General features: G+C 38.9%; 1 protein-coding gene across 2 annotated transcripts in view; it reads left to right on the top strand.

The window, feature by feature from the left end:
• The window catches only part of pigl (phosphatidylinositol glycan anchor biosynthesis, class L), a 62703-nt gene that overhangs the window by 41181 nt on the left and 3004 nt on the right, over positions 1-18518 (top strand). For both annotated transcript variants that reach the window (XM_028806763.2, XM_028806765.2), the window contains 2 exons: positions 13963-14053; positions 18084-18151. In XM_028806763.2, the coding sequence (XP_028662596.1) occupies positions 13963-14053; positions 18084-18151 (159 nt within the window). The remainder of the gene's footprint in view (positions 1-13962; positions 14054-18083; positions 18152-18518) is intronic.

The following is an 18518-nucleotide window of genomic DNA, read 5'->3' as shown; positions in this document are numbered from 1 at the left end:
ATTTAAATTTGTAAAATACATTTTCAAGCTTTCTGTAAAAGTTTAAAGTGATTTGAATTTCCTTTATTTCTTTACTCAAAGAAGAAACAGTGGTTTTAATCAAAGTTTACAGGGATTATTTGTATTCAGATACTGTTTAAAACAAACACTACTTTGTCAAAGTAAAAGCATCTTAAAGTGAAATTATAATTTTTGTATATCTTACATAAAGCTGTACTGCTGTTTTGTACCAAAGTGTAGCCTCATCACTTTGCCCTTCTGTTTGTCATCCTGAAATGTCACTGAGATACAGCAGGAAGCCATTTGTGTCTTCTTTCAGTGCCACTGTTTCAAGTCTACCAGGAAGGTAACTAGGACGTGACTCTGGGTAGCAAGCTGTTCTGAGTGAGATAGAACTGGGCTGCATTTCCTGTCCCGCTAGTCCTGGGTCTAGCTTAAAAGCCAGTGTATGGTATTTTATAGACAAATTTGTTGAGAAAGTCTGAGAAATTAAAAGTTCTAAAAGTGCAAAAATGCAACCAGGAACTCATAGCCAGATGCCAGATGGTCTATGTTTTTGTTTGATGATGTCTCAAGGAGTTGTTTGTTTCATTCATCTGAACCTGTTGAGGTCAAAATGACTTTCTGTAGAATGAATGAGAGACAAAACATTAAGCTGACCTGGTTGTACGTGCTCATTTTGCACCAAATGTCATCATCAAGGTTTAAAGATATGGCTGCTTTCTTCACTCACATGCTTGGAAAGGCAACATCTGGCCTAGTCAGTTGATTTAAATTTTTATCTGTTTGCATTCTGATTTTAAAAAGCAGGAAACAGCTGCAAAATGTGGTCAAAGTGAACATTTGTTGAAGCAAAAATCTAAGTTGTCCAACCTCTTCAGCCTTGGCTAACCTAACTATTTGCATTTTTATTGAACTTTCGCAGTATTTGCAAATATTTATTTACTTGGCCATTTCTCAGGATTCACTAATATTTCTGTTTAGTTGCTACTTGGATATGTTCCTAGTTAAACCAATACTCATATTTTGAAGTCTTTTCCAGGGTTATATTTATTCGTGTTTCTCAATATGATTTTCACCATTCACATTCTCAGAGCCATGGGTTCAGAGTCTGGCCAGATCATTGTATGTGACCCGTGTGGAGTTTGCTTGTTCTCTGTATGTTCATGTGCTTTGTTTTTGTCTTGGATAAATTAATCGATAATTTTACTGGCAAACATTATTTTTATGTATATTACAATTGTGGCGGATGGCTGGGGATTCAGCCCAGCTGGGACACCTGGAAGGACCAGGAGAGGGACAATAGCTCCCCTGGGCCACGAGAGGGCAGCCATCCTGGTCTGCGTGGGGGCCACGGGAACAGAGCTTGGAAGGTCGTCCCTGTTGGGGCCCCGTGGTCACCACCAGGGGGTGCCTGGATAATTATGGAGCCCTGGAAGGTGTGTGGTGTGGCGGAAGTGCTGCTAGAAGATCATCAGGAAGCATCTGGAGCACATCCGGGTGAACTATAAAAGAGGCCGCCTCACTCCACTCGAGGAGCCAATCGAGTGGAAGAGGACAGAGCTTGCGAGGAGTAGAGTAGAGGCAGCAATAGAAAGAGAACAAAAGGACTGTGAGCCATTATTGTGGGTTGGTGCACTGACTGTATTGTGGGAGCAGGTGCAGAAGGAATTAAAAGTGTGTGTTTTCAACATATGGATGTCTCAGTGTATGTCTGTGCCTGGGCATCTTTCACACAATGTAAGTGAGTTAAACACAGTTAATACTCACACATGTGCACAGGATTTTAAGTGTTTGCCAGTCTTTTTTACTTCTAATTAATTGGAACACCTTCTTAAACCCACACATTCAAATTCAGGGTCTCAGATGCAGAACCTCTCCCAGCAGCATTGGATGTAAGGCAGGAAACAGCCCTGGACAGGGCACTGTTCCATCACACCATCACAGGGACACCACACACAGAGCCAATGCTGTAATTTTTTCATAACTTAAAATTAATGCATTTGGGGATGTGACAGCAACTGGTTGAAAGCCCATACTGGAAATTCTACATGAACAACAACTAGGCACTGTATTTTTAATTTTTTCATAATTTTGATTTTTTATGATTGAATATTTGCTATTTCTATACTTAAGGTTATTGCTAAAGAACTTCGTTAGACTTAAAATTCAAACTGTATATTCAGGAGCATTTAAATACCCTGTTGAGGTTCAGATTTGGAAACATAAATACAAAGTTCCACAATCATTTTTTTTTCAGTCCTGTATGTCCTAACAGGTGACCACTCAATAGTGTTTTATACCTGTACAGAGTATTTGTGCAGTTAGAACAAAGGCGAATCAGGTTACTTACACACGGCCTCATGGAGAGGTAGCTCTGAGATTTCCCTCACAGCAAGCTTTTATGTAAACAGCAACATTTATTTCTTTAGCTCATTTTCATACAAAGGATGTAGCTCAAACTGCTTTGCAAGATGTCAAAGAAGTAATTACATGCAAAGAAAAACAAATTACATTTAAAAAAGAATAATAAAAAACAAAATATATACCAAAGGTAGATAAATAATGCACATTTACTTAAGAAAGATATATAATTAAAAGAAGATTTTTAGGTTTCTAAATGAAAGTCTAATTATAAGGTCAGCTGTCCAGGGTGGAAAGAAAAAAATCCAGTTAAGCTGGAGAAAAAAAAATCTCTAGGGGTTCCAGGGCAAAAGAGCACCAGACCCCACTGGGTATTCTACCTAACATAAATGTTCTTAATTAAGTAGTAATATTATTGTTTTTTGTTAGGCTTTGTTTTAGAGCAGGGGCTAGCAATGCCAGTCCTGGAGAGCCACAGTGGCTACAGGTTTTAATTCCAACCGAATTTCTTAATTGGAAATCAATCCTTGCCAATCTTGCACTGTATTTAATTTTATGGCTTGTTAGTCTGCAATGTTAGGTTCTTATATTGTAGATTTTTTCCTTTCCAAGGATATTTCCAAGTGATCTGAAGCCTAAAATGTATCATTTTCAGTCTGTCACATTTTTCTATTAAGTTTTTTATTAAACCAAACAGTGGATGATGACTGCGGTGGGCTGGCGCCCTGCCCGAGATTGGTTCCTGCCTTGTGCCCTGTGTTGGCTGGGATTGGCTCCAGCAGACCCCCATGATCCTGTGTTCGGATTAAGCCGGTTGGAAGATGGATGATTGGATGGATGATGAACACACACAGATATAAATGGAAACAAGCTAGATGGAGAACTGCTGGCTGCTTTGTCATTTGCATCTTATTGCTAGTAAGAAGCCATTAAAATAGCAAATGCAGCTGTTTAAGATTGAAATAAGCAATTAAGGTTCGGGACCCTTAACAAGCGAGACCAGTAAAATGAAGAATCAAAATGTCACTTCATCAGCAACAATTCTTCTTCTTCTTTCGGCTGCTCCTGTTAGGGGTTGCCACAGCAGATCATCTTCTTCCATATCTTTCTGTCCTCTGCACCTTGCTCTGTTACACCCATCACCTGCATGTCCTCTCTCACCACATAGTTCCACTCTCTTTACTTTCCTCCTCTCCTCCTGCCTCCGGACACGTCTCCCCCCTCTTCTTCTCCTCCTTCTTCTTCGGCCAACAGTAGCCCAATTTCCGCCAGCACCCTGTTGGCTAACAGTACTGGTGGCGGTCGTTGTTAACCCGGGGCTCGACCAATCCGGTATGGAAATTTGTATTGTTGTCCGCATATTGATTTGGCAAAATTTTACACTGGATGCCCTTCCTGACGTAACCCTCCCCATTTATCCCGGCTTGGGACCGGCACAAAGAATCACACTGGTTTGTGCATCCCCTGTGGCTGAGTTGCTTCATCAGCAACAATTGACATGTCATTAAGAAACTGCGTTGGAACAAAAACCTGCAGCCACTGTAGCTCTCCAGGACCGACATTGTTCATTCCTCTCTTAGAGTATTCGACACAGTGGGACTTGTGACAAGTTGGGGTATCCGCTCCAATTCAGACATTGCAAGCAGCTGCATGTAAACAGTGTAGCTTTTTTGACACAGTGTGAGCAGAATCTGCACAAAGTAAGCTGTCATGGGATTTAAACCTTCAGACTTTTAAGCTACTGGGTCACTTTGCTTGCATTTGGCAGCATAGTGGTAAGAGTTGTTCCAAGGTAATTGTTTTCAGGGTTTGAATCATACAATGTTTATTGACTAGCAAAAGAAAATAGCATCACCTAAGAAGTATCTTCCCTTTTAATTCTGTTTTGATTGAAAAGATAATAAAGCAGGATAACCTAAAATTTTAAAATGCTTATATATTCACTACTTGGTCCATTTGATTGACATGTTTCAAGGTTTTTAAAGAATTGTAGATACAAGTCAGAGATTTCACCTGCAGTATACACACACACAAATGCAATCATAGATACAGTGCATTGTCATTATGATAGAAAACAATGCAATTAAACGAGAAAATAACATAGTAAGGACAATAATACATCTAGAAAGCAATCAGTGAAACTCAGCCTTGGATTTTGAGAAGAAACTAATCCAAACCCTACAAAGAAGGCACTTAGAATAAAAGCAACACCCTGGTGCTATGAGCTGCCAAAGCTCCATCTGGCACACTTGTATGTCCATAATTGTCATTTAGTATGGCCAAGGGCATGGACACTGAGGAAGCCTAAACACAGTCCACTATAATCTTACCAACATGTATGTGCAGTGCCCTGAAGGTAGGCTGACCATCTCACTCACTCTTTGTACCTCTTGTATACAATATATTAATGGAAAGGTGTTCCACAAATAAATCATACAGGTACAGCTTAGAATTTAATGTATTTTGTATCTTATTTTCTTTGTAAAATAAATTGTCACCTTTAATAATATAAAAATCCATGTGAACTTTTCCACAGTGACATACTGCACCTAAAGATTTAAAGGTCACTTATTTCCTAAGTGGGACAATGCACAAAGATCACCAAATTGGGAACGGGTGCGTGTCTGGGACATTTAATGGGTTACAGCTCTTATCTTGTTGTGTGGTAACAGACTGATAGCCTTGATCTTTGTGCCTTTAGAGTTAGTGAGTCTGGAAGAGGCTTTGGCTTAATGTAGCACAGGCCTGGGAAGCCTCTACTTTATTTGAACTTAAAGCCCCATGAAAATTGTCAGAAATGAGATGAACTGCATCAGTTAAGACTGCATGACCTTGGTTAACCTCCATTTATCCTTTATTAATTCACTTTTTGTGAATGCCTGTTTTTAAAGTGGCATTCTTCTTAGATTTAGTGATATTTTTTTCTTGGTCAGCAAATCCCTCCCATCAATAAAGTAAACCCCCCTTTGTTCTGCCAAGCCTACGAATCTTCTGTTTTTTCTTTCATTTTTCATTTTATTTGCTTTTTAAAAAGATGAAACTGGAGAATGGCCCAACCCTGCCTCCAGAAAAGGGTTAAAGTTAATTAGTTTTTTTTTTTTTTTTTGCTGCATAATATTCCGCTTAAAACCTTCAACTCAAGGAAAATTATTACACATTACCAACAAGGAGCTGAACTGGTCTATTCAGCAGTGAGGTGACAACTTCATTACTAGCCTTTAAAATATGGGCTTCTGCTTTTGAAACTCTGGTTTTATCATTTATAAGACAGGACAGCTTGACATTCATCAGTCTGCTATTCAGGAGTCCATGGTGCCTCGAGGAGCTCAGTCGGAGTTTGTGTAGCAAGTGAAACTCCTGCTGAGATAAGTTTTCCTCATTTTCATAATGAGAAACAATGAACTGACATTTTTTTAGTAATAAGAACAACACATCATTTTGAAAAGCACTGAAATACATCCTGTACTAAACATTTCTTACTTCTCACTCCAGCTTATTCACTCATTTTTCTACACTTTTTCGCATATTTTACTTTTCCCCTTCAATTGTATTTGACCTGCCAATTTTTTTTCGAGTGCAAATCATTATTTAAACCTAATACTCTACCCATGTTTGTGAAGCTGCCCATTGTTTTATATTTATAATATTCAATGTAGGAATGGTCTGCTTATAAACTTAACTGAGAGCAAAATGTGTACTCCACAAAGTCACAAAGAAATATACAGGAGTCTCACTATTTCTGTTTTATGAACTAATTAAGCTAATAGTTTTGCATGAAAATTAAAAAATAATAACGTTTGTGTTGTTGTTAGTCAATCATCATCCAACCCACTATATCCTAACACAGGGTCACGGGAGCCAATCCCAGCCACCACAGGGTGCAAGGCAGGAACAAATCCTGGGCAGGGGGTCAGGCCACCGCAGGACACACACACACACCAAGCACACACTAGGGACAATTTAGGATCGCCAATCCACCTAACCTGCATGTCTTTGGACTGTGGGAGGAAACCAGAGCACCGGAGGAAACCCACGCAGACATGGGGAGAACATGCAAACTCCATGCAGGGACGACCTGGGAAGTGAACCTGGGTCTCCTTACTGTGAGGCAGCAGCGCTACCCACTGCGCCACCGTGCTACCCTTGGTGGTGTTGTAGCTGGAGTAAATATAGCCTGATGCTGGTGTTTCACATAACAATGCAGCCTCCATCTGATAACACTAAAATGTTTTCTTCATTCGTTTTTCTGAACACCCTTTTTCATTTCATGGAAGCATAGAGCCTATCCTGACAGCACTAGAATCCACCCTGGATGGAATGCTTGTAAAGCAAAATAGTGCTGAGAAAATAATTCATCAAATTCCAGATCAGATCAATTAATATGTCAAAAGAAAACAAAAAATCTTTTTTTTTTTGGAAGATGTACAGTGAGAAATGTCACACCATACCTGTCAGGGTGGCTGTTTTCAAATATGTTGTCCTTCTGCTTCGTTCTGTTTTGCTGACAACTGCACCACACCTTATTCATGTTGCAACCCCATGTAACTCATGTGCTACCCTCTCCATAACAAACAACAAAAAGCCACAGGCTTTGCTCAGCATATACCAGAATAAAGCAATCTTTTGAACTCCTCCTTGGCAATGTCATATGTCAGTGCTCTGATGAATTTAGAAGGTCCATTGTCTTTTAAAATATTACACAGGATTTCTGAGCACCATCGTTCTGTCAGCCTGATAGTAAAAATCAAACGGTGTACTCTTCTGGTTCACAGTCCAAGTGAAAATGCTGTGTGCCGAGTGCTGCTAGGATAAGATTTGGGTGCCAAATTTTGCAGTGGATTTAGCAGCTCCTAAAAATGAATGAATAAATAAATGGATGAGCACTGGCAAACAATTCGATGAGTGCCTTTAATTTAGACTTTAGTTTTCACAAGATGCACTACAGGCCATACTGTCCATGCTGTGAAGGCTTACTGATGCAGAGCTTAGAAGCAATATAAATATTTTGCTCAATATAGTACTTCAGATGTTTTTCCAGCAAATGAAGAGAGGGTTGTAGTAACTGGGACAAACTAGTTTGGCAGATAAAGGTCAGACCAGGTCATGCCTAAACAATACGTACAATCTTAGCTGAGGCTAACCTCTTAGCTACCAAAGTGTTTGCTATGCTGTTTTTGTCACACAAATTATTTTTATCCTTGTTTATAATTTATTGTACAAAGTGGTCCAGGTGTCATACTTTTCTTATCAGAAATGTTTAAAATAATTAAAATAACATATTCCTTAAATAGATAGGCAGATAGACAGCATATACTGTATATATGTATGTGTATATATATATATATATATATATATATATATATATATATGAGTATATATATATATATATAAGTATATATATATATATATGTATGTGTATATGTATGTATGTATGTGTATATATATATGTATATATATATATATATATATATATAGTAGATGAGAGTCTATATATATGTATGTATGTGTTGTATGTGTGTGTGTATATATACTGTATATAGTAGAGTAGATTAGAGTCTATATATATGTATGTATGTGTGTGTGTATGTGTATATATATATATATATATATATATATATATATATATATATATATAAGTATATATATATATATATGTATGTGTATATGTATGTATGTATGTGTATATATATATGTATATATATATATATATATATATATAGTAGATGAGAGTCTATATATATGTATGTATGTGTTGTATGTGTGTGTGTATATATACTGTATATAGTAGAGTAGATTAGAGTCTATATATATGTATGTATGTGTGTGTGTATGTGTATATATATATATATATATATACACATACATACACACAAAGAAACCAGAACCTCCCCCACATACAACATTCATGAGAACGGCTGGCTTGGATACTGGAGAGCTGCTGCTGCTGTCAGTATCAGGCTTGTAGGTGGCAATAAGATGGTCAGACCTGTCCAGATGTACATTTAAATGCATTAACATTTGAATACAGCATGTGCAGCTGTTATGTCTACAAAAAGAGCTTGTTCAGAATAACTCCTCTTTATATTATTGATAACAGTTTAAAAATAAATATTAATGGGATGATGCAACCCCCTCCTAGGCAGTAATATTTTAAAGTCTGATTCACATACATCAGCTTTAATTGTAATGTGCTTGCTTCTTATATTTCTCATTCACATAAATCTCCAGACCTCCTCCTTCTTTTTCCACTCCGTCTGATCGTATGAAATGGAACCCATCCAGCATTAAATGGCATCTGAAATAGGAGGTTGAAGCCAGTTCACCACTGCACGTGAACTCGCCATAATTCAAGTCAAGTCAAATTTATTTACAAAAGCACATTTAAAACAACAGATGTTGAGCCAAAGTGCTGTACAAAGGGGCAGTAAAATAAACACAATACAAACAATAGTATAAAATCAGATTAATAAAACAATTAAGACCATCCCCCACACACTTATACACAGAGAAAGGTGGAGGAACAAAAATGGGCCTTGAGCCGACTTCCAAAAACCTCGATAGAGGAAGAAGACCTGAGGTAGATTGGCACATCATCCTGAGGCCTAGGAGCGACAAGTGATAAAGCTCTGTCTCTCCTAGACTTCAGCCGAATTCTTAGAACTACAAGGAGTAGTTGTCCAGATGACCTTAATGCCCTTGGTGTAGAGTGGGGATGAAGGCGATTGCAGATATAGTTTGGAGCGAGACCATGCAATGCTTTAAAACCAAAAACAAAGTTTAAAATCAATCTAAAATTTTACCAGTAGCCATTGGAGAGAGGCTAGTACAGGGAAGATGTGATTCCTTTTTCTAGTGCTGGTTAGAAATCTAGCTGCTGCGTTTTGAACCAACTGAAGGAGCAACAGAGCACATTTGGGAAATCCCTCATATAAGGAGTTACAATAGTCTAGCCGAGAGGTGATAAAAGCATGAATGACTGTTTCCATGTCCTTCAGCGAGAGAAAAGATTTTAGTTTTGAGATTTGCCACAGTTGGTGAGCACTGGCCTTCACTACCGTGGAAATTTGTTTATCAAAACTTAGTGATGACTCAAAGATGATACCCAGGTTCCTGACATCATTATGAATCATTGCTGACAAAGAGCCTATGGACAGTAGGGGATGCTCCAGCTCCCCAAATCCAACATAAATAGGCACAGACACAAATTAAAAGGCAAAAAGTTTTCTTTTATATAGGTTTCCCACCACCTCATCCACAAGTACAGCACACTGTTTGTCTTTTCCTCTCTCTGTCCCTCACTGCCTCCTCCACTCCTCTCACAACAGGCAGTCTGTCAGCACTTCCGAGTGAGGCAGAAACCACACGATGCAGTGACACCCCAATGCTTCAGCACCCCCTGGCAGCCCTCACGGGACCCAACAGGGTTGTCCCCCAGAACTACAATACCTGGCATGCCCTGCTGGCACCCATGTGGGGATCTGAGCCTGGGCTCGCTGTTATCTAACGTACTGGGGAAGATAAAGCCCTGAATAGGCTGTCTCCCTCTGTCCTTCCATCCTGAGCCATCTAGTACAGTTAGGTCCATAAATATTTGGACAGAGACAACTTTTTTCTAATTTTGGTTCTGTACATTACCACAATGAATTTTAAAGGAAACAACTCAGATGCAGTTGAAGTGCAGACTTTCAGCTTTAATTCAGTTGGGTGAACAAAACAATTGCATGAAAATGTGAGGCAACTAAAGCATTTTTTTAACACAATCCCTTCATTTCAGGGGCTCAAAAGTAATTGGACAATTGACTCAAAGGCTATTTCATGGGCTGGTGTGGGCAAGTCCGTCGTTATGTCATTATCAATTAAGCAGATAAAAGGCCTGGAGTTGATTTGAGGTGTGGTGCTTGCATGTGGAAGATTTTGCTGTGAACAGACAACATGCGGTCAAAGGAGCTTTCCATGCAGGTGAAAGAAGCCATCCTTAAGCTGCGAAAACAGATAAAACCCAGCCAAGAAATTGCTACAATATTACGAGTGGCAAAATCTACAGTTTGGTACATCCTGAGAAAGAAAGCAAGCACTGGTGAACTCAGCAACGCAAAAAGACCTGGACGTCCACGGAAGACAACAGTGGTGGATGATTGCAGAATCATTTCCATGGTGAAGAGAAACCCCTTCACAACAGCCAACCAAGTGAACAACACTCTCCAGGGGGTAGGCATATCGATATCCAAGTCTACCATAAAGAGAAGACTGCATGAAAGTAAATACAGAGGGTGCACTGCAAGGTGCAAGCCACTCATAAGCCTCAAGAATAGAAAGGCTAGATTGGACTTTGCTAAAGAACATCTAAAAAATCCAGCACAGTTCTGGAAAAACATTGTTTGGACAGATGAAACCAAGATCAACCTCTACCAGAATGATGGCAAGAAAAAATTATGGAGAAGGCGTGGAACAGCTCATTATCCAAAGCATACCACATCATCTGTAAAACACAGTGGAGGCAGTGTGATGGCTTGGGCGTGCATGGCTGCCTGTGGCACTGAGACACTTGTGTTTATTGATGATGTGACACAGGACAGAAGCAGCCAAATGAATTCTGAGGTGTTCAGAGACATACTGTCTGCTCAAATCCAGCTAAATGCAGTCAAATTGATTGGGCGGCGTTTCATGATACAGATGGACAATGACCCAAAACATACAGCCAAAGCAACCCAGGAGTTTATTAAAGCAATGAAGTGGAAAATTCTTGAATGGCTAAGTCAGTCACCTGATCTTAACCCATTTGAGCATGCATTTCACTTGTTGAAGACTAAACTTCAGACAGAAAGGCCCACAAACAAACAGCAACTGAAAGCCTTCAGTAAAGGCCTGGCAGAGCATTAAAAAGGAGGAAACCCAGCATCTGGTGATGTCCATGAGTTCAAGACTTCAGGCTGTCATTGCCAGCAAAGGGTTTTCAACCAAGTATTAGAAATGAACATTTTATTTCCAGTTATTTAATTTGTCCAATTACTTTTGAGCCCCTGAAATGAAGGGATTGTGTTCAAAAAATGCTTTAGCTGCCTCACATTTTTATGCAATCGTTTTGTTCACCCCACTGAATTAAAGCTGAAAGTCTGCACTTCAACTGCATCTGAGTTGTTTCATTTAAAATTCATTGTGGTAATGTACAGAACCAAAATTAGAAAAAAGTTGTCTCTGTCCAAATATTTATGGACCTAACTGTATTTAATATCAATAAGGCACTCCCATCAACTTTTTTACAGATGAAATGATGTCAGGTCTGACTCTGAGGTATAGCTGCATATCATCAGCATAGCAATATTAAGTGACACCATGTTTTTGAAAGATGGTCCCTGGGTGGAAAATATAGGGCAAATAAAAGAGGGGCCAAAATGGAAGCTTGTGGAACACCTTGTATGAGAGGTGCTGGCTGAGAAAAGTTTCCATCTGTGTTAACAGACATAAATCTGTCTTTAAGGTAGGACTCAAACCATTTCAGTGCACTGCCTTTAATGCCGACTTCATACTCAAGCCATTTTAACAGAACCCCATGGTCCACCATGTCAAATGCAGCACTAAGATCCCATAGAAGTAAGACTGCACAAGAACCCCAAGTCCAAGGTTAACAGAATATCATTTGTCACCTTCAAAAAAGAAGATTCTGTACTATGAAGTTTTTTAAAACTTGATTGAAACATGTCACATAGATTGTTATCCTCCAGATATAAAATTAACTGTAAAGATGCTACCTTTTCCTGAACTACCTTTTCCTTAATTTTGGACAAAAATGGGAGCTTGGAAATAGGCCTATGGTTTGAAAGAACTGTGGGACCAAGGGTGGGCTTCTTCAGCAGTGGCTGAACAACTGCTTGCTTTAAGTTGTTTGGCATTATACCAGATTACAGGCAGTTGTTAATAACAGCCAAAACAAATGGACTAATGACTCTGAAAGTTTCTTTAAACAAGCATGAGGGCACATTGGAAGGTTTCACATGCAAGACTATATTGGCTAACTAAGAAGAGGAAATCGATTGAAATAAAAGTAAATTAGCTGTGCACTGGCCTAAAGGGAGCTGGTATCAACACACAGTGATTAACACCTTGAAGAATAATACTGGATTGAATGGCTTGGATTTTATTTATAAAGAAATTGAGAAATAGCCCACAGATCTCAGGCATATTCTCAGGGAAGCCGCTGACAGGTGGATTTTAAAGAGTGTTCATGGTGCTAAAGAGCATCCTACGTTTCAAGGCAGCATTTGCAATTAAACAAGATAAATAATTAGATTACGCTGCTCTCATAGCCCCTTGGTAATACTTGAAGCGAGTTCTGAGAATTTCATTAGAAACCTGAAGTTGATCCTTCTTCCACCTACGCTCAGCCTGCCTACATTCCTGTCTGAGAGCACGAGTGGTGTCATTTAACCAGCGCTGCACACTCACTTTAACCTTGGCTCTCCTTAACTTTAAGGATGCAACCAGATCCTGTGCATCCTTGCAAGTGAAATCCAGAAGCTTAACTAGATTGTGGATATCAGAACAAACGGAAAGGGCTTCTTTCACCAAGGATAAGTGTCTGAGAAAATATCACCATTAATTCACCATTAGACGTAACAGTTCTTTCAACTTAAAAAGCGATTGAACATTCCATGTTATACAGAGGTTGGCCAGTTTTGAATCCTTTCCACCTTACTTTTATCCTCACTCCAGATCTTCATCCTTTCCATCCTTGGACTAGCTGCTTCTCTGATAAGGTACCCTTAGATCCACTGTGCTTAACCTGTGACTTCTCTGAAAGGCAGTTGAGACCGGCTGAAGCTTGGGTCTGCGATGACAGCAACACATCTTCAATTTAAAACTCCATTATAAAAATTATAGTAACTTGTGGTAACAAGCCAGAGGCCAACTCTTAACATTAATAACATTAATTAAAAAAAACAACAAAGTTTATCAGGAAAAAAAGAAAAGAGAGTTAGTTTCTGAAAAATTGCTGCTACATATACAGTAACTAAGGTTTGATAGTTAAGGTATATAGAAAAAAGTGAACTTATAAGGACATATTGGTTATAAGACACATAAATTTAGACCCCCATAAATAGAGTTTGACATCAATACCCTCAAAGTTCATAACTGCCTATAACTCAGGTATTTCATTACTTGTGCCTTACTTTGCTAGTGCAGCCTGAAGCTGAGCTTGGAATGTTTGAGGGCTTGAGGCTTTCTTGGAAATGAACGTGGAGTGTTTCAAAGGGCCTACATTTAATTCTGGCTGTATCAGTAGCTTTACATAATAATTAATAACAGTCATCTTTTATTATTTTAGATTGACCTATAGGCTGAGCATGTATAGAATGCAATAAGGAACATAATATAGCTGCTGAGCTCAAATAGATGATGAGATGTAGGCAAATCTGAAATTGATTGAAACTGCAGAGTCTGGAAGGATGAATAATTTATTGAAGTGGGCCTAGTGATGCCTTCGTATTATACATTCAATGAAGCGGGATGCCATTTTTACTGCCTTATTCTTGAACAACTACTTCTTAAAGAGAAATTAAGAGACTTCAATATGTACATGTTTTTTTATCTTTCTTACAGTGGCCTGCAGGATGACCCTGTGGCTGAGTGGGAAACAGAGCTCATTTCATCTTTCATACTTACGCATGTGAAGAATAATTCTATTCAGTTGGTAAATTTTTTTATCATTTTTTTGTTTGCAAGTTTCTTATGTTATGCACAAATCTAAATATTAAAAAGCCAGGAGTGGGGTTAATGAAAATGCTTTTTTAAGTAAGAGTACTTAATGTCTGTCTAGGAATTAACATGTCTTTGTTGTTCTAAGGTGATGTGGTTCATTTTTGCAAAGAAAAGCACACAAAGCAGCTGATCTGAAAAATGAAAAGCTGAACTATAGCCATCCATCTGTTCATCCATTTTGTAACCCATTTATTCATCTGAGACTTGTAGGGAGCCTTGGCAGCATGAGCAGAAAGTGGGAACCAAGGCTGGATGGACCCCCACTGCATTACCCACACTCATTCACACTTGGCCAATTTACTGTTTCCAGTCAACATAATGCACACATCCAGTCCATTCATTCTTTTTTGTTTTCTCTTCAGACACATAGTGCAATGTGTTATAAAATGTACAGATCAGTTATTTAAGTAAAGTCCTCAGTATATTGTAAAAAGCACATTGGCTCCTTAAAATCAGTTTCAGTTGGACAGGAGTGATAAATATACTTGGGATGACACCAGTGTTGTCAGATTAGGGCAGGGGTCCTCAGTCACAGTCCTGGAGGGCCACAGTGGCTGCAGGTTTATAATAAAAAAAAAAAAGAAAATGCTTCTTGTTTCCCTGTTAATAAAAAAAGAAAATGATACAGAATATTCATACCTGTAACACTTAACCACCTCTCAGATATTCTTACAATCTGATTCCCCACAAAAACACCAAACCAATAGACATAAAAGTTGGTTGATTGTAATATGTACTGTACAGTGTGATAATGGCCAGCACATCTGGTTCATTGGTCCAAAGTGCAGGATACAATCTCCTTGAGTTCACACGGTAATTGCTTAAACAGCAGTGTGAGTGTGTTTGTGTGTCTACAGTATGTGTATGCATGTCCAGTGACAGGACTGTCATCCGGGCCAGGGTTCCTACCATTGGCATAGTCTCTTATAACTCCATACTAGACTGAGCTCAGTAGATGACTGACCTAAAACGCCTTGGACACCTGCAGTGAAAGCTCATGAACAAATCATCACCATTTCTCATGCATATGATACTTGTACACTGCAGACATCTGGATCTGCTGCACGGCTTCTATCATTTATATGTGAGAAAATATAATTGTTCCAGAGGGGGTGTTTTTCTTAGATGGATTGAGTGTAGGACACAATGTCGATAATTTAGTCCCTCTGCAGTACTGCTGGCCTGCCAGTCCTCTGTCTGCAGACATCTGATAATAATTATTATTTTTAACATTTGTCTTGTAAGTCTCTTTGGCTAAAGATATCAACTAAATAAACTGTCATTCCATTTTCTAACCTGCTTAATCCTGCGAGGCAAGAACAAACCCTGGACCAGGTGCCAGTCCATTGCAACGTGAACACACACACACCAAATGGCCAATTTAGAATCACCAATTCACCTAACTTGCTTGTGTTTGGACAGTGGAAGTAAACTGGAGCACCTGGCGCAAATTCACATGGGGACCTGGGACATGAACTCTGGACTCCATATTGAAAGGTAGTAGCACTACCACTGCGCCACGGTGCTGTCCCTAAATAAACTGAGGAGCTAGTAATTTTAATTCCAGTACCCATTTACACAACATGTAGTTGATACTTTACCTCAAGTCAAAAATACATCCAGCCATCCATCCATTTTCCAACCCGCTGAATCCGAACACAGGGTCACGGGGATCTGCTGGAGCCAATCCCAGCCAACACAGGGCACAAGGCAGGAACCAATCCCGGGCAGGGTGAGTCAAAATACATCAAACGCAAAATGATCTAAAATACAGTAACCCTAGTGTGTGTTTGGTGTGTGTATGTGTGTTCAGCCTGCAATGGACTGGCGCCCTGTCCAGTGTTTGCTTCTGCCTTTCGCCATGTGGTAGCTAGGATAGCCTCCAGCCCCCACGACCTCGGTCTGGATTAAGTGGGTTACAAAACGATATGACATGTCGATAAATAACATATACACAACATAATATGAATATAAATGACTTAGAAGAAATGAATGTAATTAAAAGCTTGATCAAATAAAAATGCATCTTTGTTTAAACAAATCTGTTACCTGCAGTTGTCTAACACTGACAGGAAGCAAGTTCCAAAGTTTAAGAGTATAGTAAATAAAGACATGCATCTCTAATGTTTTGATTCTGTGAGAGAGAACAGTCAGGAGGCACACATCTACGTTTAACCTCTTTTATGCTTATCATTAAAATCAATTACAAGAGAGAGATGAAGCACTGGCTACACGATAGGAGGCAATGCTAGAGCTGGCCAGTCTACCTCATGCACACACCGACCTTCACTCCCACAAGGGCCCCGTTTCAAATTGCTGGCTAACTTTACCTGTATGTCTTTATGATGAAGGAAGAGTGCAGAGGATAATGTACCCAGGCTAGGATTTGGACCTAGGATGTTTGAGGAAGACACTAAACACTTTACCATGATGCCCCCCTGAAACAGTTCAGTTAAATTACGGTTCATCGTGTAAGCTGGTGATGACAGATTTCATTACAATTACTTACAATTTTCAGAAAATTGTTTCAGGAATTTAATAACAATGTGAAAAATGTATTTCACAAAATTCAAAATCAGCATATTTAAAGAAACAAAATTAGCTCCTGTCATTTCCTTCATGATACCAATTGAATGTGTACCTGTAAAAAAAAAAAAAGAAATCCTTTACAATTATATATAGAAGAAAAAAATGCATTGTGCCTCAGATTTAAAAAAATGACGGGAGTATCACATATTCAAAGTCATACTCCATTTGCTTTCATAGCTGCACACACGCACCTCCACATCCACATCCACACACCAACTGTAACAAGTCTCCCGGAGTCCAGAGCCACTGGCATTTGATTTGAAGGATCGCTTTTGCCATCTGGTGGTTAAATTTGGTATATCATGTGAAGCATTTCATAATACACTACAATTTATTTTTGTATAGCCCAAAAATCACACAGGAAGTGCCGCAATGGGCTTTAACAGGCCCTGCCTCTTGACAGCCCAACAGGCTTGACTCTCTATGAAGACAAGGATAAACTCCCAAAAAAAATCTTATAGGGAAAAAAATGGAAGAAACCTTGGGAAAGGCAGTCATAAGAGGTGAGGTTCTAGAAAAGATTTAATTCATAAAAAGAACGTCATAGAAAATGTTTTAATTCTCAGTCTGGTACACATTATGGTGCTCAGCTGCATCATTTTGTTTTGACCTTTTTTTTATAGGTGTTCAGTGTGGCTCATGCTGTGAAGCTGAAAGAAATCAGATAGAAACCCATCTTTTCCCTTACAGATGTCCTCCCACTTTGCATGTAGCATATGTTAGATTAACTAATTGGCCCTTCGTTAGTGTGTACCCTGTGATTGACTGGCCCCTGCCTCTCTGAAATGGATTACGCGTTGTGATAAGTAGAGACACGAGACATAGATAGATAGATAGATAGATAGATAGATAGATAGATAGATAGATAGATAGATAGATAGATAGATAGATAGATAGATAGATAGATACTTTATTAATCCCGATGGGAAATTCACAAAGAGGAAGAATTACATCTTGCCTGAAGAAGGGGCCTGAGTTGCCTCGAAAGCTTGCATATTGTAATCTTTTTAGTTAGCTAATAAAAGGTGTCATTTTACTTGACTTCTCACTACATTCATAATGGCTAACACGGTACAACCCCCTAGTACTACTTGGGCATAATGAATATTTATTTTATTCGGTGATGATAACTACAATGACATGACCTTCAATGTTCCACTTCAGTCAGACATGACAGAGCAAATCAATATGTAAATGATCAGCTCAGATTTCATTCTGCATCTTCCGTCCATGCTGAAGTAGAGCGGAGTATGTGATGACTGATGAAGACACAGTAATTCTTGTTAATGTGATTGAATACTTTTTGAAATTTAAAGATCTGGGCTTACTTGTGGGTCTTTCAGTATTTCACTCATGTCACTTTGATGTTACAGGTTCTAACATTTGACGCAGGTGGAGTTAGTAGACATGCGAACCACATCGCCCTCTTCAAGTCACTCAGGTACTGGAGGTCTCTTTAAAAACAAAGACCCTTTCCCTAGATACATATACTGAATGTTATTTTTCAAGACCAGTTTTACTTGTCATAAGAACTACTTTCTCATGTTTGGCCACTTGTGATGTTATGGAATGTATGACATGTCTCATTTTAACTCAGGACATTCACCTAAGGAAAAATAGTGTTTCAACTCTACAATAAGAAAGCTCTCAAGAAACAAAATCATAGAATGAACATTAATTTGGGGGGGGTCAACACTCAAAATGTTTTGCTTGCATAGAACCAAACTGCATTTAAAAGATTTTGAAAAAGTAAAAGATTTTATTGAGATTTTATGTTACATAACCTGTTTAATCCAATTGAGGGTCTC

The sequence above is a fragment of the Erpetoichthys calabaricus genome, chromosome 8 (genome assembly GCF_900747795.2).
Source record: "Erpetoichthys calabaricus chromosome 8, fErpCal1.3, whole genome shotgun sequence".
Classification (NCBI taxonomy): domain Eukaryota; kingdom Metazoa; phylum Chordata; class Cladistia; order Polypteriformes; family Polypteridae; genus Erpetoichthys; species Erpetoichthys calabaricus.
This window is presented reverse-complemented; position numbering and strand designations above follow the sequence as displayed.